Source organism: Rhipicephalus sanguineus, chromosome 9 (assembly GCF_013339695.2).
Source record: "Rhipicephalus sanguineus isolate Rsan-2018 chromosome 9, BIME_Rsan_1.4, whole genome shotgun sequence".
Lineage (NCBI taxonomy): Eukaryota > Metazoa > Arthropoda > Arachnida > Ixodida > Ixodidae > Rhipicephalus > Rhipicephalus sanguineus.
The window spans coordinates 36,017,125-36,039,993 of record NC_051184.2 but is presented as its reverse complement, the minus strand read 5'-3'; the positions used below and the strand labels follow the sequence as shown (position 1 = coordinate 36,039,993).

At 49.0% G+C, this 22,869-nt stretch overlaps 1 protein-coding gene across 1 annotated transcript in view; it reads right to left on the bottom strand.

Annotated features, from left to right (window-relative positions):
* Positions 1-3,677: 3,677 nt before the first annotated feature.
* LOC119405445 (zinc finger protein 845) overlaps positions 3,678-22,869 on the bottom strand; it is a 40,060-nt gene continuing 20,868 nt past the window's right edge. The window contains exons 4-5 of the mRNA XM_037672281.1: positions 12,740-12,790; positions 3,678-4,588 (exon numbers count right to left, since the gene is read on the bottom strand). Of these exons, the coding sequence (XP_037528209.1) occupies positions 3,811-4,588; positions 12,740-12,790 (829 nt within the window). The 3' untranslated portion in view covers positions 3,678-3,810. The remainder of the gene's footprint in view (positions 4,589-12,739; positions 12,791-22,869) is intronic.

Genomic DNA, 22,869 nt, shown 5'->3' with positions numbered 1-22,869 from the left:
GAGGAGGAGAGAGGAGAAGGGAGAGAGTAAAGCACAGCATAGAAAGAAAGGGAAAGAGAAAGAAAGGGAAGAAAGACGACAGAAAGAGAAAGAACTAGAGAGAGAGAATCAACGAGGGAGAAAGAAATAAGGAGAGAGAAAGAAAGCGACAGAAAGAAATAGGAAGCGAGAAGAGAGAGGAAAAGAAAGGCAAGAAAGAGAAACAAAGATAGAAACAAGGAGAAAGAGAAACAAATACATACAGAAAGAAATATAAATAAACAGAGACAAAAAATACTTCGAAAAAAACAGAGAGATGAACGAAAAAGAAAGAAAGAGCGGAAGAAAGAAGGCGAAAAATAAACAGAAACAAAGAAGGCCGCCCAGTTACGCACTTCCTTCAGGCTTGGCACCCGTAGTGCGAAGCTTCCTTCATTTTTTTATAGTACGCGCAAGTTGAGCTCCCTGAAAAAGATCATTAAGATCATTGCTTCTCGCATTAGCTCACACTAAAAGCAAATAAAAAAAACCGATGCACACAAGTTCATCTCATCTAGATGGCCGCAGTAACGAAGTTTAGTCTCTCGCAAGGGCCGGGACAGTGAAGAAGATTCGAGAGAGGGGGGAGTTTTAACAAAATTTCAGCTAACGTTGCCTTTGAAATAGGGCCCTTCCAATATCTCACATATGGGCAATTTCTCGAGGGGATTTTTTGACGCCGATTCCAAGATCTAGATTTTGTAGCACGGTTATGTGTCAAGACATGGTGACCACATGGGGTGCCTCACGAAAAAAAAAAAGGAAATGCTTGCGACCATTCGCGTCTGTGTAGCTCATGAACGTCTCATTAAGAAAATGAAAAAGTTACATCTGCCACTAAAGGGAACCATGTGGGGATGCGAAGCCGCGCTGGGTGTTCACTTGTGTTTCCATTGTTGTTCCATTTGTATCTTTCCGTGTATGTTTCATTTGTGTGTGGAGTTGTGTACATGTTGTGTACCGCTTATGTTACCCCCCCCCCCCTCCCAGCTCGATGTTTCCGTTGCGCTTCGGCTTCGCGTTGCCTCGCAGCTTCGAGATTCGCTTGCCGGCGTTGCCGTTTACGTTCAGCTTCGCGAGCGTCCATAGCGCCGTTGCGAAGGAGAGTGCAACGGGAGCGAGCGCGCACCGCATTATATACGAGCGCACAGCTGTGGCGGAGAGAGAAACGGGAGAGGCGAAACGAAACGGAGGCAGCGCTCACGCCACCTCCTCCACCCCACCTCCTCGCGCTAACACGAAGAGAGGGGAAGTGTTGACGAATGCGCAGTGGGGAGCGGACGCGTGAGGGAAGGACGGACACAGCGCCGCGCAAAATCTGCTTCGCATCTAAAAACAAATATGAGACCAAGACAGTCCTGTTCGGGCTGGGCTTCTTGCGAAACGACCGCGAGCCGCAAGCCGACAGCGTGTTTGAGACCACTGCTATACAGGGCGCGTGATAGGCAAGGGGCTTTTTTTTATTGCGATAGCAATTATATGGACAGTCTCGGCTGATTTTTGCCGTCGGTGGCCGCCGTCATTCACCGTATATGTATATGTGTATATATATATATATAGAAAAGCCACAAAGAAAAAATAATTCAGAAATTCTTCCCGACGCGCGGAATCGAACGGGCGACCTCTCGCTTTGCAGCCCGCCGCGTTAGACGTTAGGCCACGACAGCACAGTCTTTCAGCCTGCTAACGGCGAGCTATTTATATACACTATGTAATTCAGGATGCTTTCTTAGTGGCCACATAGATGGCGCGACGTGCGCGCGCGCTTTAAAGATCGTCGCCCCGCCCCTGCGAACGCCGTTGCTGTTCGCTCTACAGGGCGTCGTCGCTTTCGTGCGCTTATCTCAAGGAAAGAAGGGGCGGCCGGTGGGGTGCTTCGCTTCGCTCGCTGCAGCGGCCGCGTTTGCGAAAGGAGCGCGCTGTTCAAACAGAAATAAGTAACAACTGTCACAATTAGTTCGCGCTCGTCTTGTTTATATACACCTCTTACATCAGTATCCTTTCTGAGTTACCACGTAGATGGCGCGATGTCCGCGCGTGGCGCGCTTTAAAGATCGTGACCCCGTTCCTGCGAACGTGGTCGCCTTCGTGCGCTTATCTTGAGGAAAGAAGGGGGCGGCTGGCGGGGGAGCGGGGGGTTGTATGTCTTGTGCTCTCCCGGCGATGTCTGCGCTGAAGTGACAGAGCGTACGAAGGTCGCTTCGACGCTGCAGCGGCCGCGTTTGCGAAAGAGGCGCGCTGTTCAAACGGAAATAAGTAACGACTGGTACAGTTCGTTCGCGCTCGTCCTGTGTGTACCTGTTCGTTCGTTTCGTGCGTCTTGCTTTATGTTTGAGCAGTGCGCTTCCAGTGTCGAGCTGTGACGCATGATAGTTCGCGCTCGTCCTGTGTGCGTTCTTTTCGTGCGTCCTTTGGGCTCGAGCGACGCGCTGGCAATTTCGAGCTGCTTTCCGTTCTTCGCGTTACATTCCAATTTATTGCTATCGCATTCATTGCTTCGCCGTTGCGGCGAAACTGTGACTTTTTTTGTTCTGTTATTCAGCATTTGTGTCACAATTTAGAAGCACTAGAGCAACTGAGCCCATTGACCGTCGCGTTTCGTGGTTATAAAAAGCACAACTTGAAGTGCGCACGGTGGGCACTTCCAAATCGAGACATCGTTGTGGCATTTATCTGGGATGAATACTTTTGGGGGAGCACTGTGGCCGCAATATTAATGTTCGAAATATATCGCGGAATATTCTGCTAAATCGCTAAGCGTACTTTTCAATTAAATATATTAGGATCTTTTATGTCCTACAACTATATACATATACCTTTGTATTCAGTTAATTCCTTGATATGCTTATTGCAGTAATCGAAACAATTTTTATGGTACATCGTCCTAATCTACCTATTCTTAATTGTCAGGTTTATGTTAACTCTTAATCTATCTACCATGTGTGCGCAGTCCCACAATACCAGCCGCCGTAGCTAAGCAAGTTGTAAGCCCCATTTGCAGCCACGTTGACTGTACTTCGATTGGGGCGAATGCGAGACATGATGCGAGAACACTCGCGTACTTTGATTTGGGTGCTCGGTAAAAAACCCGCGTGGCGAAAATTAATCCGGCGTCACGTACCACGGTGTGTCTTATAATCATATCGTGGTTTCGGCAAGTAAACCCCACAGAATACAACAGCACAAAAATTTTAGTTTTCTCTTGATATATCTCTTGTTGTTATATTTCTTAATAAGTGTGCATTATCTTGAGACCTTGAATAAAGGCGCAGCTAACATATTTTGGCCCAATTTCACAGTGAGCCATGTTATGAGATCATAATCGTCGTCTGAAGTGGAGACGGGAATCACATTGAATTATAGTGAATCACGACACAAGACGATAAAGCAAGGCAGTAATGCGCGGCCTTTCAGAGCAACGTGGTGCTTCTCCTCGCGGAGGCGATTACCAATTGAAAATTGATACGCAATCGCGTAAGACGGCAGCACTTCCCAGAGAAACGGGTTCGTGGCGGAGGTTTCGTTTATAAGTAGATGAAGTTTTACCGAGAACCACGTGTCTTCATCAGACTAAAACAGGGACATGTCAGAATCTTTGTTACCGATGCGTAGATGGCCATCGGGCTTTATTTGGCTCGCGTCTTCAGCTTGTTTCTGGGGACTGCCCACAACAGCTTTACGGCGGCGTCTTGCGCAGGTTGTTGCGCCGCGATCGGAGGCTCCTGGTTACATGGATCGCGCGCACCAGCGCTTGCAGTGCCATGGGCGCCGTGCGCGTGGGTGTTGGGGTGACTACTCGTCGTGAATCTGCGGCCGCACATTGCCGCATTCGTAGGGCTTTTCGCCAGTGTGGGTCCCCTTGTGAACATGCAGGGTATATCTTCGGGCGAAGGCGGCTGGACAGACGTCGCATTTGAACGGCCGTTCGCCGGTATGCACCTGCGAGTGGCGCGTCAGGGTGGCCTTCCTCGCGAATGTCTTAGAGCACTGGCTGCACTGCCACGACTTCTCCTTGGTGTGCGTAAGGAGATGATTGTCCAGCGTGTCCTTCCGGGCGAACGCGGCCGGACACCTGTCACAACTGAATGGCTTCTCGCCCGTGTGCATCCGGTTGTGGCGCACGAGGGTCAGTCGTAGCGCGTACCTTCTGCCACAATGATCGCACTTGTACGGCTTTTCACCGCTGTGTGTGAAAATGTGGCCTCTTAACGTGAACCGATTCGTGAACTCCGCCGGGCAGAAATGGCACTTAAACGGTTTTTCGCCAGTGTGCTGGCGGAGATGATTCGCGAGAGACTCCTTGCAGGCGAACGTTTTGCCGCACGTGGGGCAGCCGTGTTTCTTTTCGCCCCAGTGCGTCAGCAAGTGCCTGTCGCGGGCCGATTTCCTCGCGAAAGTTGCCGGGCAGCATGGGCAGGCGTGCTGGTTTTTGCCAGCGTGCGTCGCGAGATGACGTTTGAGGCTCGATTTGCAGCTGAAATCATTGCCGCACACGCCGCACTTGTGATGTTTCACGTCGGCGTACTTCCGCTTCGGCTTGGCCTGGGACGCGCTTTCACTGGCAGGACATCTGCGAGTAGCAAAATTAGCAACATGACAACAGCGTGAAGTATGCAAGCACTGCTGCGAGCAATGCTATCACTGTGACGCCAAGAATGTAAAAACATCTCCAATTAAGTTCATGGAGTTTTTTAAGGTGAGGATTGATGGTTCATCTTTTCGCAGTAAACATTTTACCGAGCACGGGAAGACAGTGCCATAATTAATATCGCCATGACTAGGCGTCGCAGCTACTTCAAGACGGCGACGACAACCGACTTTTGCTTGTTTGCATGGCTTTAATAAGGACCTTATCATGGCAACACGCTGCTTGGTATAGTATTACTGTAGTTCACCAAAACAGCTACGATTTGCACCTCACATTCCCTAAGTAATAAGCTCTGGGTACCAAGCTGAGGTAAGTATTAGTGCTCCTTTTCAGCTTTTCCTTTCGGCAGCATAAGGTGTTTCACACGCACGTACTCTTTTGTTTTGTTTTTTTTTTTCAGACGAAGGTGCTCACCTCGTGACATCATCGCAGGACCCTCCGCCTCCTCCAGCGTCATTTGTACAATGTTGTTGTTGTCTGGTGCGCGTATTCTTCAGGTCTCGTGCCATCTCTGGCTGGATAGTCACCGAAAAATGAAAGAACAGTAAAGATGTTTGCATATTGGGTGGGAGAATACTGTATTTCTAGCCTACAGGCCGTGGACTATGAATATATCAAAGCGCTATTTCCGCGTACTACGGACTCTGCTGAGCGTGTTCCCGGTCTATTTTTCATAATATAGCTGCCAGAACCACCGACAATAACCGCCAAGAACCAGCGTCAGCATTTATGATATCAACAGTTCATGGCGTGCGCACAGGAGCAGTGGGCAGCCACCCCCCCCCCCTCTTCCCCCTAATGGAGGACCCTGCGCACGCCTGTATTTAAGGTCAGTCGCGTGGCGGGAATCACGCGAGCATTGCGCGCTCGCCAATGAAGAACCGAAGTCGCGTTCCATGGTCATGTATGACGTAACAGGGCCTCTCTGGACACGCGGACGCGGCCGATTCAAAGTCTGCCTGGATGGTCCAAGGCACGCCTGTTACGCCGGCATGCGTGCGGGTGACGTTCAACTCACTCACTTTCTTTCTCTCTCTCCCTTTGTCTATCACGAAGCGCGGTTTGCATTTCACATACACGATCATAGGAGTGCGCACACGTAGGGAAGGGGGGCGGGCAGATAATCGAAGTGGGGCTCCAAGTCCGCCCCATACCTTAGCACTGTAGGCCCTATACAGTCCTACACAGAAGAGGGGCACCGTATTACAGCGGCACCGCGCTAGCCTCGCCTTCCTTCTCCCAGTCAGCGCTAGCAATTGTATCCCAGTACTAGTCTGTCATCTAACGTAAATTAACTTCTTGCGGTTTGTGCGTGCCGCATTAAGCATTTGCTCCTTTGCATAGTCCGCTTCCAAAACACAGCGCGAAACGCAATATAGACTAGCGAGGCTATTAGTAGCTGCGTTCACAATAAGAAATACTTCGGCGTGTTTACCAGCACACACGCGAAATGTTCTTTCTTCAGGTTGAATAAATAAGAAGCGGAGAAGAAAGAACGTTTGCTGCCCTCGGAAAAGTGTTGTTAGTACGCTGTTTTGGGACATATTACGTTTCGTTGAGTCCCTTTTCGGGTTTTCGGCTCGTATAGCCCATATCAGGCCCGTAGGCAGGAACTTTTTTCGGGGAGGGGGGGGGGGCACTTGCTTTCTGAAAACCTTGTTTGTCTATTTGAGAAAAACACCTATTTTCATTATTTCTTTCGGTAATAACACCTACTTGGCCAAAAATTCCGCGGGGGGGGGGGGGGGGGGGAGATGAGAAAGAGGGGGAAGCGTAGGAGAGGAGAGGGCGATACATATCACGTACTGTCGCAGCGCATTGTCTTTAGGGAGCCTTCATGTGTGCACGCCCCCTCCGTTTTTAAGACTGGTTACACACTACTACGACGGGGACGAACGGGTGCCGCTATAAGGAGCTTCGCCCCTAAAATGTTAGTGTGCGTAAAGAAAGGCTTTAAGCTGAGGCTGCGGTAACGTCCGGTTGAATGAGTTGCAATAATCGGAGGATATAGACAACAAGATGAATGAATAAATGAATGTAAGAGCTTCAAGGAATCGTTATCCCGCCTGGTGTATAGATTAGACAGTTTCAAAGAGTTCATTGCAGATGAGGGCGATAAATTACGATCATAGTTATGGCAAATGGAACGAACAGCTCTCCTTTGTAGATTCAATTTTCTTGAATCTGTGTGGGACGATGACATATACACAAACATTTTTTTTTTATTTCGCTGATACGTATTTTCAAGAGCTACACAACCATGAGTGGTATCTAGCATTTTGCTACTGAGGCACCCCATGCAGTAACCACAATATGTTAAAACATAACCACGGAACAAAAACTCTACACTGCAGAATCGGCGTCCAGATTTCAGTTATCCTGGAGATCGGTATCGATATGTTTCTCGAATCCTGACGCCGAATTCGCTTCACCTTCAGAAATGAGTCATATACGAAATATGGGAAAGGCCTTCCTTCAAATGGCAACGTTAGCTGAGATGTTGTCGACACCCCCCCTTCCCCCCTCGCCTTTCCAACCTTCTTCAGTGGCCGGGCCCATTGGGAGAATTTCGTGACTGCGGGGCGTTAGCTTAGGTTGAGTTTGAGACCCCTGCGCTATGGAGTGGACGTGTGTCGTTAGTCCGGAGAAAAATAGCGTGGAATTGAAGGAGCGCCAACGCGCACAGAAATGCAAAAGGGCGCGAAAACGACGTGAAGCCGCTGCCTTCCATCTCCACAGTAGTACCCTTAGTGGCCTTTCTAGCGTAGCTGGAACACTATTGCACGAAACGCAGCGTACCACCGTACGAAACGGAGTAAAGGTGCTTCGCTTCGATCGAGATATGGCTCCAAAACGAGTAGTGAAACCTCGGTGATACGATCGCAGCTCATACGAATTTTGGGGTGATACGAATTTTTCATTGGTCCGGACTAAGGCCCATTGGCCTGCAGTGTAATGGAGTACGGTTGTTGCGAACCGATTTTCACCCAGCGACGTTTGATACGAACGTACACTACAGCCCAGGAACGAAGAGGTGCGGTCCGCGCTGTCGCGGAAGACGCGCCAAGCACGTGCGACCGCGGGAACGCAAGCGTGGGCATGCGCGCCGCTGCCAAATCGTCAGAATCACGGTGTAAGAAAAGCACTTTTCTTACGGTCAGAATAAACCTTCAGGGACGCGTCACGGCTTCCGACATTGTGTGCGCGAATCTTTCAAGCTCTTATGTGCCTCCGTGTGCCTTCGCGTTTAGATTACAGAGGACATTAGCGTCATGCTTTCTTTTTTCTAACGCGTCGACGCGGGTTGCTGTCGTTGTACTGTGTTTACACGTGCCTGCCTTGTGCATCAGACATGCTATGAAAGGTGGACGAGGACCGAAAGAAGGCGAGGAACGGTCTTGGCGAAGGAGTCAGGCCTCAACAACGGCAACATGCCCGACCTTTGAGGTCGCACTGTGCGGGAACGGCCGTATATCTCCCAAAAAACATCCCCGACACCTCCGCGATAACAAAATCATAACACAAGACCGTGGTTCTGTAATTTTGTGGCCTTGATCCATCGCGTCAAAGCGTTTCTGTTGTTACTCATGCCAAAAAGCATACCAAACTTTGGAAGGGGCTACTGCGGTCGCGGGTCACAACGCACCTGGTCCATTAATTAAATACGCGCGTACAGGCCGTATATTTACGAGTGCTGGTATGATTGCCGACATCCAAAAACTTAACTGAAAATCATTCAGGGTTCTTCCTGACGTTGCTGCGGCCCTGAAAAACAACAAATGAAAATGTACGCCAGCTTTCTTTTATCGCATGCTAATTTTCCTTGCTTTCTGGTTACACGAATTTAGGATGATACGAATATTTTTGGTGGTCCCGTGAGATTCGTATCACCGAGGTTTCACAGTATATCTGTCACAATCCCTGAGGGTTCACTGCATAATCCCGCCAGTTGTCGAACTCCTGTTTCGATTGTCTTCTTATATCATCGACCAGCGGGAAGTACAATCACTGTAGGATACAGAAAAGCGAATACCAGATGTGATGACTCGCGGACAAGTAGCACGCAATGAAGCATTGCATTTTTTTTTAATGAAACACGATTACTTGCCGAGATTCTTGACGGGCACGCGTCAGTGACGCAATTATGTCTTATATCTGTAGACTCTTTACAGTAAATATATATTACAGTACTGCGCATGCGTGGTTAGTAACTTGCCCACGTGGTCGGCTGTGAAAAGGTAAGATTCAAAATGCCGAACTCGATTACTCCAGCGAAAGTTAATAAATCGGATAAACGAAGATTGAAATGAGCGAGCAATCGACTTAATAATAATATCTGGGGTTTAACGTCCTAAAACCACGATATGATTATGAGAGACGCCGTAGTGGTTGGCTCCGGACATTTCGACCACCGGGGTTTCTTTAACGTGCGCCTAAATCTAGGTACACGGGCCTCAAACAATTTCGTCTCCATCGAAAATGCAGCCGCCGCGGCCGGCCGGGATTCGATCCCGCGACCTTCGGGTCAGCTGTCGAGCGCCATAAGCACTAGACCACCGTGGCGGGGCAAGCAATCGACTTAAAGACGGGAAATTGTGGAAGCGGCAATCACCCGTAAGTACCAAAAATCAGCACTGCGGACCATCCGCTGCACGGGCTCCTGGCGCTACGCTGCATGAGGTAACACGCGCCCAAAACATAAGCAAGTCTCCAAATGTTCACCACTGTGCGCAGGTCAAGCATGAACAAACTTGCGATTCGCTCAGCGAGTTTGTATTCACGATCGGTACATGAAAAAAAGAAAGCTATGCGTCCCATGTATCGGACGTGTTTCACCAATCAATAATGACAATGTATGCCATTTGTAAACATCAATATTAGCAAGGACATCCGGAAGCCGTAAATAGTTTTCACCGAATAAACTTATTGCGAAAGGACACCGGAATACCCGATGCAGAAAATTCTGAATGTTCGAGACAAAAATAAGGCAGTCGTCTCACCTCTGCACGGTGAAATGAAGAATTTCACTCAGCGAACTGCGAAAACGAATCGCTGTGGCGGGAAACGGACAAGCGACGTTTGTCACAGGTGGCAGCACTTCCTTGAGAAAACTCAAGAACGTAGCTGACGTAGCGACACTCTCCTCCACGCGCGCGTTTTCCACTGACCTCCATTAGGAGCAGGGTTGCCACTGGTGGCTACTTTTCGCCAAATTGGCGAATTTCAGAGGCCCGTGGCGACCTAAATTTATGATTGGCGACTTGGCGAATTTTTGGCGAATGTCGGCTTAGGTCTCACTTGAGTTATACATTCTAAGCTCCGTGTCTTCCCAACGAATGAGTGACAACATTCTCTCTATTTTTCTTGATTTTAGACGCACCGCTTGAAGGCGCACATTATGCGCCATTCGGTACGTCCGTCCACTAACTCCTCAATTTATCTAGATCCAGGAGGTACTGGCGCGTCCCCCAGCGACAGCCGAGCAAAATGCAAGTCAGTGGACTGGTTCGCGTGCCGCGAGGCGGCGGTGTTAGACAATAAGTTTATCGCTTGAGGCGATTTCGGTGCTTTAAGCGCACCTCTAAAGTTTTCATTTCGGAGTGGCTAGGCGACGGTTTGGTGGCTTGTTCCGGCCTTTTTACCGCCAAAGCTCCGATTGTTTTGAATAACTTGGCGACTTATGAACTGCTGCAGTACCCCCTAATTCGGTACGTGGCGTTTACTTTTGCTGATGAGATACTTTTCGGGCCGACTTCTTAAAAAGTCTGGGTAGCCTTCAAAAGTGAAAAGCCTTCAGAAACTGCCCTGAGGCAAAAGTGCAGCGCACGCTTGACTGCACAGAAAGCGTGTTGTGAACATTATTACGAAGGCTACGCCATACTTTCGAAGAAGTTTGCGTTGCTTTGTTGCTTTGAAATTATCTTTCTGAATTATTTTAGCATTTTCGACTGCAATGAAATTCTTTAATTTATCTGCAGGAAGGCTGCGCACGACGACCGTCTCTTGTTTAGGGGAACAACATGGGAAAGCACGCTAATGCGAAGAGAAAATTTCGTGATGATTGGTTCCGGGACGAAAAACTTAAAGGTGTGTGTTTGTGCACGGGCTGCGTGGTTATGTTGAGTCTTGAAGGGTGATCGTATCGTACCGTAGGAACGTAAGGGGTCGGAGGCGATATTTGGTGGTTTCTGTATAACAAGCCATATATGACTTACTTTTACGATTTGGAATGCGAGTGAGGGAATTTGTTATGTTGCCAAACTACCTGTCGCCGGGCCATCATCTTTTTAGGAGTGTCTACATTTAAGTCAATACGTGTTTTTTTATTATTTTTTGTTTACTGTCGAAATATTTTCCAGACTGGATATTGTCGACAGAAGATGCACAAGCGGTGAAGTGCAAATAATTCATTTATGTATTGAGGCCTCATTACACTGATCTCCTGAAGCACGCTGACTCTAAGAAACACAAAGATAACGTTGTGCCTGCCGCACAGCAGCTCAAGCAGTTCTTGGGTCAGGTTAGCAAGCCAAATTTTGACCGAGCCAGCCCGGAAGTGCGAATAGCATTGTACACCGCTACGCACGCATCTATAAGTGCGGTTGACGAGCTTGGTGAAATTCTGCAAGAAGAATTCGACGGAAAGTTTCGAATGCACCGTACCAAGTGCGCAGCTGTCATCAATGATGAAAGTGTGAGTTGAAATATGTTGAAGCACTAGTATGCCCCTGTATATATGCGCGTGTGTGTGGCTTTGTATTTGTATAATAATGTAAGAGTGTATGTACATATATGTGTGTTTATAAGTGATATTGCCTCACTGCCAAATACAAAGGGTTGTAGGGTAGTCAAGCTGTCCGGGGACAGCTTTTTTCTGCAATCCCCCCATCTGTATTTCACAAAGATGGCAAATAAACTTGTTCTTATTATTATTATAAGAATGTGTTGGCGCCACACTTCAAGCCCAAGCTGGATAAAATGGTGAAGGAGGGCCCTGGGTACTCCTTAATGCTAGATGAATCCACGGATGTCTCAGCCACAAAACATCTGTGCGTTTCTGTTCGCTTTCTCAACCCCGAGACGAACTGCATCTCAGACACTTTCCTCGATTTGAAAGAAGTAGCAAACGGAACTGCAGAAGTTATGCATTATTGCGTCATGAACATACTGTCTGATCACGGGCTAGCTCCTAAAGACTGTGTCGGAATAGCGACAGATGGTGCAAACTCGATGTGCGGACAGCACAACTCTCTCTGGAGCCGGCTCAGAGATGGAAATCCAGATTTGATTCTCATAAAGTGTGTGTGCCACTCATTAGACCTCGTTGCCGCTAAGACGATGGAGACAATGCCCTCAGCGCTGGAGTACATGGTCCGCGAATCGCACATTTACTTTGCTCACAGCACTGTAAGGCTTGCTGCGTACAAGGAATTGTACAATAGTATGCTGGAAGATCATGACAGCGACAAGCTAGAGCCACCGAAGCTCCTGTCTCTGTCACCAACGAGGTGGTTGGCAGTGTACGATTGCATCGAAGGAATTGTGAGTCAGTTTGAGAGCCTACAGAAGTTTTTTCAGAGCACCAATAGCCGTGACTACAAAGCGCGTGTTCTTCGGGATATGTACAATGATATTCGCAACTACCTCTACTTGATATTTCTGGCAGCAGTGCTTCACAATATGAAGCGAGTGAACACGTTGTTTCAAAGCCAGACAGTGGACCCCTTGAAGCTTTTTCAAGAACTAGAAAATCTTTATGTAGATGTTGTAAAGCGCATATTGAAGCCGGCCGTGTTACGGCACAACTCCAGCGGTGACCTGCTCTCTTTGAATTTAAAAAACATGGAGGGCATCTACCTAGACTCTGAACAAGCCGACCTCGGAGCAGCATTTGCAGAACGGCTTGAGGCAAGTGGATTACCTGTCCAGGAACAAGCCTGCATTAGAGAGCAGTGTTTAAATTTTTTGCAGAAGATGGCAATGCAGCTACAAACGCGCATTCCAAATGCGATATCTGCGCTTCGCAGGCTTCAAGCTATAAGTCCGGAAGCAGTTTTGGGGCCCAATGCTTGCCGGGATGTCTTCAGTTTGCCGTCATGCTTCTTTGGCATCTCCAGGAACCAGCTGGAAGCGGAAGTACGACTGCTTCGCTCTGCATTCGTTACGACTGAAACGAACTCTGCCACAAGCTTTTGGTATGAGGCATTAGCATTCAGGGATGCTGCTGGTATATGCCCCTTCCCAGTTCTCGCTGCTGGAGCCATCAGGATCTTAACATTCCCGGTTTCGAATGCAGAAGCGGAAAGAGTATTTTCTTAAGTAACGTTGACTAAAACGGAACTTCGCAATAAAATGAAGCTGGACCTATTGGAGTCCATCTTAAGAATTAAATTTGGTCTTCGTTTGCAGCAAAAGACGTCAGCAAACTACGTCGTTCCGGAGGAAATGTTTCGCCAAATGACGGCAAACTATTCTGGGGCTTACAGCATTTACTGATGTTCCTTCTGTGAAACCCGCGAAGTGCGTCAGGGTCACGTACCTATGGATATTTACAGCCGAGAAGCGCTTACGCGGCTTGTGTGCAATAAAAAAATTATTTATTCAGGCATTATTCAGTGTTCTCGATGAGCGTGTTCAATAAAAATTATTCCTTGTAATATTTTACTTTATCAAGCTGTTCATTTATTTTATGCCTTAGACGCATCGGATTGACACGTGTAGATATAAGTGAGTATGAGAAATGTTCAGTGGCGCCCGGTAATATTAGTTCACATTTAAAACAATAAGACTCACTAATGATTGGTTTCTGTAAGAGTTCTGTCGTTTTGCGTTTCATAAACATTTTAATTCATATATGTGTCGTAAAGATTTCTACAAATAACGCTTTCGTGCTTTTCATTTTTTACCTTTAAATTGAGTGGACAGTAATGGGAGGATATCATAAGCGTTCCCTTCATAATGGTAGCCCTTGCGCCTCTAAGCCCTTCTCGCGGCTTGTCGGAAAATTCGGCGCATCAAGCACTGCCATGGTGAAGCGAGTGATGCGACTGGCCTTTAAAAATAACATTATAATTGAAGGGGTTTGGATAATATTGTACTCTACGGTGCTATAAATAACTGGAAATTTTTATAACTAGGTACGCCCAAATATCTAGAGTGGCGCATTTTTTGGCGAAATTTGAAAAAAAAATGGCGACATTTGGCGACTTTTGGCATGTCTTTTGGCGACTTTCACTCGAAAGTCAGTGGCAACCCTGATTAGGAGATCAGTGGCGTTTTCCTCCTCAGATTTATCCCCTGACCTAGAAAAGGGGGAGTGTCCAAAGCGCCGCGCGCTTTGGACACTCCCCCTTTTCGACGACACAGGCGGCGGCCAGCCACTGCGCCGTGTTTTAGTGCTTCGCTTGAACGTCAAATTGTTATCAGCTGTCAGAGAACGTAGCGTTAGCGCATGTGCTTCTTTTCGCCAGACCTCGTGTATCCTCAGGCGAACGCGGCAACATAAAATGCATTAACTGGGGGAAGACAACGGAGGTGACGAGCCCGCTGAGCGAAACTGCGCACGTGTAACGCGGGCCGTCTCACTCACTAAACAATCACAGCTTAACACCCTCGAGCTAACGCGGCAGCGAACTCAGCGGCAGCTTGAAACCGGGAACACCAGCAATTGCACTGTCACGGCCGCTGAATGAAAAAAAAAAAAAAAAAACGCTTTCCATCGAACGGCCATGGCACTGCATTCGCTGCGCCGACTTATTCAGTGCAGCCGAGTTCGTCGTCGCGGCTCGTGTTTTGCTACCATGGCACTGCAAAGCGTGCCAATTATTATTACGTTTGGATTCAGAGAGCTACGTGATACAGATAGTTTCTTCCGAGGAGCTAACCTGAAGAAGGGTAGGGAACTCCTCGAAGGGGGTCACGTTCACGGCGTCGTGGAAGAGGTGTTCCTCGGCAGATCAACAATCACGGGCAAATGCAACCCCAGAAAAAAAAAAAAACCCTTCTATTTACAAAACTCGCTTTTGTCGTCGGACGAGTGCGATCTACCGTTCACGCCGATTCCGTTCATATTCTCTAAATGGAAACCGGTAAAAACGCGTGCCCAGAGAATTCCTGTAGGGGTTATTGCACCCAACAATGCAGCAATTATTCCTGGAGTTCGGCATTCCTACGAACAGCGGAACCGGCACAAAACGAACTGCCCGCGAAAATACCTCGCGCCGTCACAGCGGGAGCGTGGAGCGAGGAGGGGTGCAATCGCGGAGCGATGTTGTGTGCTATATTATTCTTATCGTCCACCACCTGCGGCTGACTGATCGCGTTGATAACGCGGACGTACCGTCGCTCTGGTCACTAGCCAAGCGCGAGAAGCACGGAAAGTGTAGTCATCGTAAAAGGCATAGTTCCTCGACTTCACCCCATTTCGAGCGCGTCAGAGCATCCCGCCAAATCTGCGCTTCTTGCCGCTAGGGACGCCGAGCGGAGTTACGTCTGCACGGAGCACGCAGTAAAATGTTGCAAGCAGACGTTTACCAGGCTGTTCGTGCGCGGCAGGCCCGAGCGTTGCGTGCTGAAGTTCTTCGAGGAGCGTTTTTGTGCAACAGTACAGAAATTACCGGTACGTGCCGTAATCAAAAACATTCTGCCCCTGCCTCATCGTATTCGAACTCACCTAGCAGTGACTTACGCGTTCTGCTGAGCGTTAGGCCTTTCTTTTCCTTTCTTCTAGCCCGATTAGCGGTTCTTTGTTCGTGTATATGGAGTGAGCGCAGTAGCTATTCGGCGCAATTAACGCCAACCTATAGTTGACGTAACTTCACGTCGAAAAGAAGACACCGCCGTATTGTATACGCGATCGTGCACGTAAAGTTTGTAATTCCAGTGCGCACACAACACAAGCACGCAGCGAGCGCACACCGCACGATACATACATCACATAGTCCGATAACAACAACAAAAGTTTATTGCCCTTTCGTTTGAACGACACAGCCTCTAAAACGTACGATGTCTTCAGCGCATGGTATGTACGGCGCGTCAGACGCCAAAAACAAAATTTCACGTATGTTCCGAGTTGACACAACGAGTAAGAAGCAACAGAGCGCACATCCGAGTGCTCCGCATGCAAATACCATGCCTTAGTGATCAGTAATGAAACGTACGTATACGTACACATGAAAAGTGACACCCGGCACTGCTTGCAGTATACACGCGATTTGCACAGGGTATACGCAACAGCTGGGCATTGCGTAGCTTTCCTAAAGAACACACACAAATAGCAGCATGCGTGAATCGACTACACCGCTAGCACGGCGAAAAACAAACAAACAAAAAAAAAGGCTGCAAAGTTTCGCGATGCGCGCATGCGCTTGCAAACGTCGCAACGGAAGTCGCGAAAAGTTTCGCTGCGCCTTCGCTAGGAGGCGATGCGGGTGTTTGCGATGTGGCGGCTTCACGAGTGTGACGTCAGGGCCTCTCCTTAGTATTCCTTCCTCCATGGTTCTAGCCACCCTACCCGTGGCATAGAGTAACAGAAAATGACAAGAGTGGACACACGAGCCTATAAGCGGCGGAGCTACGCAGCTTCTCGCCGGCCGTTAGACGGCAGCACGTCACTCCCTGTTTCCAAGAGAACGCGCGTACTAGTTATATACTGAACAAGGAGGTTCTATAGAACCTCTGGAGTGGCAGTCCCGGCCGCCGCCAACGGGAGCAAGTGAAGCCGCCGGCGGCCATGTAGCTAGAGGAAAAACACGGCGCGACCGCCATAGACGGCAATGGAATACGCGCGGCGAGCGCGTTGGTTTGCAGTCCCACAATCAAAAAATGAGATGGAAACTGCTTTAAACCCACGAACAGTTGCCTCTTCTCGTTTATGAAACAAATTATGTCATACTATTACGTCAGCTGCAGACTTTCAGAATAATCTGTTGTCGAAGGGGTGCTTCGTATATCGAGCGCGCTGTAATTACATATGTGTTACTAGGAACTGGGTTTTTGTGTTGTAACGGCGTCAGTGTTCAAGGGGTAACCACAAGCTAACGTGGAACGCACTTATTCTCTTTACATAAGCACACATCAATCACGCGAACATTTGGCCAGAAGGAGGATTCGCAAGCATTAACCTACGTGGGCGACGTGTGCCATCACGGCAAGCGCAGCGCGCACAGCCTCGAACGAGGTAGCTCTCGCCCTCTCAGACTAGACGCATAAAAAAGTAAAGCAGCCGCGTCCTTCGGTGTTTCGATTTCGGTTTGGTCGGATTTCAAAAGAGTTACATCTTGCTTTTGCCGCAATTTTTTCTTTTCGTAACTATTTGTGTTGAAGCTACGTCAAGGAGGTAGAAACTAACAGGCTTTTGTAGATGCGCTGGGAAAGCAGGAAAAATTGTAGGTACAAATTGTAGGTGCCAGGCCGTCGATCTGCCCCGTTCTGTCGAAGCAGCATTCTGCGAAGTGAATAGAGCAGAGGTGGTTGGTTGGTTGGTTGTTCCTTGGCAACCTGGCGCAACCCACCGCGGGGTATCGGCCATGAAACGGGCGGCACCTTATTTTAGAGATAAAATTGTTTTACATGGAGCAGAGGTGGTCAGAGCTGGTCGAGCTGGTAACCGTCCTTAGCTCTCTAACCACTTCTTCGACCGGCACGTTCCCAGGTAGAACGCTGCGCGCAGTCTTTTGGAAACATGTAACACGGATAATCACGTCATGGAATGTTGCGTTTGCCAATTCCTCGATAAACATCCATCAAATTCGATATCCATGCACCGGATAAATATGCATGCACGCCGTCAGTCTTGACTTGCAAGAAAACACCAGAAAGCTCGGAATTCTAAGGGCGTTCTGACTTCCTACTCGTACCAATATTGCTCGGTATACGTCCAGCTAGACTGCACCCACTTCGTGTATACACTTAAAAGTCACGTACAACGTCGTGTCAGCGAACATTTAAAGCGTAAAATTTTCGTCGCTACAACTGCACGCATGTATTACATGTATGCGCACCTTTCAAATTGTTTCCAGTTTAACAGCATGCACGAAAAACAGACAATCGTCAGCGAACTAAGTGAGGACACTTACACGTGAAAAGTGATCCCAGGCGTCTTCTTATTGCGATTTGTGCAGCCATAAGCGACGCACGAAGTCGCCATGGCCTCGTAAAATGTTTAACTGCTTTACAAAAGCATGCCACCGTCCCCAAAGACAACTGCGACGGCGGGGCAACGGAGCGCACTCCGTCGTCTGCTTCCGAGTTTTTCCTTTTGCAATATGGCGGCGACCGGCTTCACTTACGGGGGCGCCACCTCCACTCCAGAAGAAATAGTAATAATAATATCTGGGGTTTTACGTCCCAAAACCACGATATGATTATGAGAGACGCCGTAGTGGAGGGCTCCGGAAATTTCGACCATCTGGTGTTCTTTAACGTGCACCTAAATCTAAGTACACGGGCCTCTACCATTTCGCCTCCATCGAAATGCGACCGCCGCGGCCGGGATCGAACCCGCGACCTTCGGGTCAGCAGCCGAGCACCGTAACCGCTATACCACCGCGGCGGACAGAAGAAATAGTATATAACCTCCTTGATACTGAAGTACCTTTTCTGGTTCGCGATACATCTACTTGTCTTTGTCAGACTATGTGGCTGCGGCAGTGGCTTCCGCTGGCTCGCAGTGCGGCTCTAAATCCGTCTTTATCATCTGCGATTGGACAGTTCGAAATCATCGATTGGTAGCTGTCATGACCATATATGGTCAGGATTGCCGGCATGGCAAGACGACGCGGCATGAGCGGCGACGCATGCAAAATTGGCTCTACCTGCTCCGTGGAATTCGCTGGGATCGTCTGCCGGGAAGTCACTCTGCTTGGCGGCTGCTTGGTAAGAACGCCTTCATTGGGTTCTTTTTTACCATCATGACTTTGCAATGTATTTGTCTCTACAGCTTTAAGTTGACATTTGACGCACTTTGTGTTTTAGCGCCGAAAGATTCTTTGTGCTTCACGCTTCGCGTATGATGCTCGTGAATTGCTTTGCCAAAAATGAGTCGCCGCTTGCGTCGTAAGGTTTTCTTTGTGCATACAATGCCGTTACACGCAGTTCTAATTCACTGCATGGTTGTGCAAATGTGTGAAAGAGTGCAGTTATGCTTAGAATCGTTATTTGTGGTATTCGCAGTTTGCTTGACGCCTATGTTAAGAGCCGAATTAGAGAGAACATGAGAAATGAGAACAGTGTTCGTTGGCCGTGGCTACGACGTAATATTCTCGTTAAATACTGCCTCAGTAGTTCATGCACCGAAGGTTGCTTTGTTTTCACTGCGGCAACTGCTTGGGACTGTTTTTTCGCTAAAGGGCGCTGAGAAGTGCGTCGGACAATTTGTGCGAAGGCCAGAGAAAATACGGTAAACTTTTTTCTCCTTTTCCAGGTCATGCCGTCCGGAGTCAAGTACTACGGCAGCTACTGCTGCGCTGCGTGGTGCAACAACAACGGCAGGATAGGGAGAGAGCGTGGTACAAAGTGGTTCAGGATTCCGCGAGACGACAGGTAGCCCTTTGCACCTTTCCAAGATGTAATTTTGAAGTTGTGGTTGTCATTAGCTAACTATCAAAGTATGTCCGTATCTTTCGCACTATTTTGCCGTTCAGCTAGTTAGTGTTTGGATGGTCATACATATTAGGGGCGAAGCTCCTTAAGGCGGCACCCGTTCGTCCCTCGTAGTCGTAGTCGTAGTGCGTAACCAGTCTTACGCTTTGACCTCCAAGGTGGTGCCGGTGGGAGATTTTTCCTGTGCGTTGTTGAACAATAAAAAATTCGCAGCGTGCGCGTTAACTAAAAGCCGAATTCTTCTGTCTCTCATTCCCATTAGCAGCCATTGTTTACCTCCAAGGTAGTGCTTGGTGAGATTTCTCCTGCGCGTGATTAAACAATAAAAATTTTGTTCAAAACGCCGTTGATTGATGAAATAAACCAACGAAAGACGCCAGATGTTTTGTAAAAGCAAAACGAAAGAACGCCAGATGTTTCTAAAGCACAACGAAAAGAGGCCAGCTGCTTAACGAAAGACGCCAGATGTTTTCTAAAGCAATGGTTTTCTAAACAATGAAAATTCACAGCGTACATGTAAAATTAAAGTGAGCTGCAAGTCGTCATAACTCATCGAACCTTTAGTATAAACGCGCCCGATCTCACGTCGGTGATGATGTACTGGGCAGAATTCACGGAAGATTCACGGTTTACCGATGAACCTCCGCAGCTTCGCCCACTCATCATCATTCACTCCGTGGATATGCTGTGATTTTTCTTCATTCGCTTAAATCGAGTGGCCCCTTTTCACTCTGAAATCCCCTTTTCCTCTGTGATGCTAATGCTGTCTTCTGCAATTTTATTGTATTGTGGGAATTTTCTAAATATCGCCTATTTATTCCTACTGTGCAATTTCTCAACATGTGGCAGCTGTCTTGCATTGTGCAGTGCACCCATCTTTTGTATGTGCTTACTGAGAATGTGACTTGAAATAAAATGTTTCGTCTCTCCCAACGATTGTCATGTCTGCATAAACAATGGCATTGTGTGCTCGCCGCTCTGGCGGTGTGGCTTACACGAAGCTACTTATGCATGCAAGTAACGCGCTAAAAAATATATATATTGTACCGGTGCGCATCGGCGCCCGCTCTGTGCCAGCGAGAGTGAAGACGATGACGTTCGTGTGTTGCGCGCTCGGTCTGTTTTCTGTGCTGACGCTGTCTCGCATTTGTGACCCTTGTGCAAGGCGCCGTGCCGAACCTCTTTAGAAGAACCCGCCTGTTGCATTTGGTGGAGCTGCTGGGTAGTTCCCCTCCTCGTCCTGGAGCTCCGCAACCGCACCTTACCATCTGCCTCCGCAATGACCGAGGACACCGTTCCCTCTCCAGCCCCACCTACACCCACGTCGGTCATGTGTGCTGGGGTGTTTCTTCAACGTGACCCTCCGATGTTCAGCGGCACTGACGAAATGGATGTTGAAGACTGGCTGGTAGAGTTTGAGCGCGTGAGCGGTCCGAACAAATGGGATGAAAGTGGAAAGTTGACGCACGTCAGCTTTTACCTGACTGATGTGGCCAAGCTATGGTACTTCAACCATGAAGCCGATTTCACCACCTGGTCGGCTTTCAAAGAGAAGCTCACTTCGTTCTTCGGTAGGCCAGGCGTGCGAAAGCTTCGCGCCGAACACCGCCTGCGTGCCAGAGCCCAAAAAAACGGTGAGACCTTCACCAGCCATATTGAGGACGTCATCGACCTCTGTAAGCGGGTGAATGTGTCAATGGCAGAATCTGACAAAATAAGGCACATTCTGAAAGGCATAGATGACGATGCGTTCCATATGCTAGTACCCAAGTGCCCTCAGACAGTAACGCAAGTCATTGAACTATGCCAAAGCTTTGATGAGCTGCGTAAAGAGCGCCTTTCTACCCGTCGCGCCGGAATTCCGACAGCGGAACTCTCAGCCTTGGAAACTAGAAGCACTGGCGCTGAATATTCCGCCTTGCTGCCACAAATTAAGCAGAACGTTCGTGAGGAAGTGGCTCGCCAGCTCTCCCTTGTGGCATGTGTCAACGATAGCCCCACGGCGCTGGATCACTCGCTCCGCCGGGTCATTCAGAGTCAAGTTGCTGAGGCTCTCCCACCTCCTGTTCCAACAACGCAAGTTGCGGCGCCTCTCACTTACGCTGAAGCCGTTACCCATTCATATGCTCGACCGACGCCAGTACCATCCGGCTCAGTCACCAACTTCTACTCGTCGCCACGCCCTGTCCGCCCGGTACGCCCTGTTCACGCACCACCCTTCTCGCCTCCCGGACCTTCTCACAACCCCTGGCGTACTCCAGACAACAGGCCTATCTGCTATGCCTGCGGTATTCCTGGCCATGTTGCACGCCACTGTCGTCGCCGCGGTCTGCATTCGCATGATGACGCCACCAACCTCGGCTACATGCCACAGCAACCAGCACGCCGTACCCCTGCTGACTCATCGGACACTTATTCGCACCGTGCCACTTTCGCCTCCCGTCGATCTCCTTCTCCCCGGCGCCGCTCCATTTCTCCCATGCTCCGCCGTTCCAACTCTGCTCAGGAGGAAAACTAAGAGCCGCAGTTCCTGAGGCAAGAACTGCGCCTTCGTCGAAAATTTCAAGGCCTCATCTTTCGCACCCTAACGAAATCGCAGTTTTTATAGACGGTGTCGCGACCAACGCTCTTGTTGACACAGGAGCTGCCGTTTGTGTTATCAGTGAACTATTATGCCGCAAGCTCAAGAAAGTGACGATACCGGTTTCTGACCTTCTATTACGGACGGCGAGCTCACAGCACGTTAAGCCTTCGGCCGCGTGCACAGCACGTGTTTTCATCAACGACGCATTCTATATTGTCGAATTTGTTGTCCTCTCGCATGCGTCGCATGACGTCATCCACGGCTGGGACTTCCTTTCCGCACACCATGCTGTCGTTGACTGCGCTCGTGCTCAACTCGCTCTGTCCCCTTTGGGTACCACTGTCCCGGACTCCCCAAGCCCGTCGCCTAAATTGGTCGTCGCTGCTGAGGTCGTCATTTCGCCGTTCTCCGCCGCCTTAGTGTCCGTTTCCTGTGACTCTGTCTGTGATTCCAGTGCCCTGTTTACACCGTCTGAAGACTGTGCGCGCCGACGAAACCTTCTACTCCCTTTTGCTGTCGTTACACTTGCGAATGGTGCCGGTGCAGTCTACGCTTGCAATCCATTCCCCTGCTCATCAACTCTGTTACAAGGCGAATGCATCGGTCGTCTGGACACTTTTGATGCCATCTTCCCGTTGGATGCACCCTGCGATATGGCAGCACTACCGATAAATGCCGTCACTTCCGCCACCGCATCCGCCTCACCTGACCAAGACGCCTTCTTACGTAGCATCGATAACGCGCTTACGCAAGCTCAGCGCACAAAGGTTGTTCAACTGCTTGAACGCTTTCGTGGTTCATTCGACGTCGGCCAATTATCATTGGGGCGCACGTCTGCGGTTGTTCATCGCATCGACACTGGTCACCATGCTCCACTGCGACAGCGTCCCTTCCGAGTATCGCAAGCCGAACGTCGCGTTATTAGCGATCACGTAGATGATATGCTGCAACGCGGCGTGATTCAGGAATCCAACAGTCCCTGGGCTTCTCCTGTCGTGCTGGTGCGAAAAAAGGATGG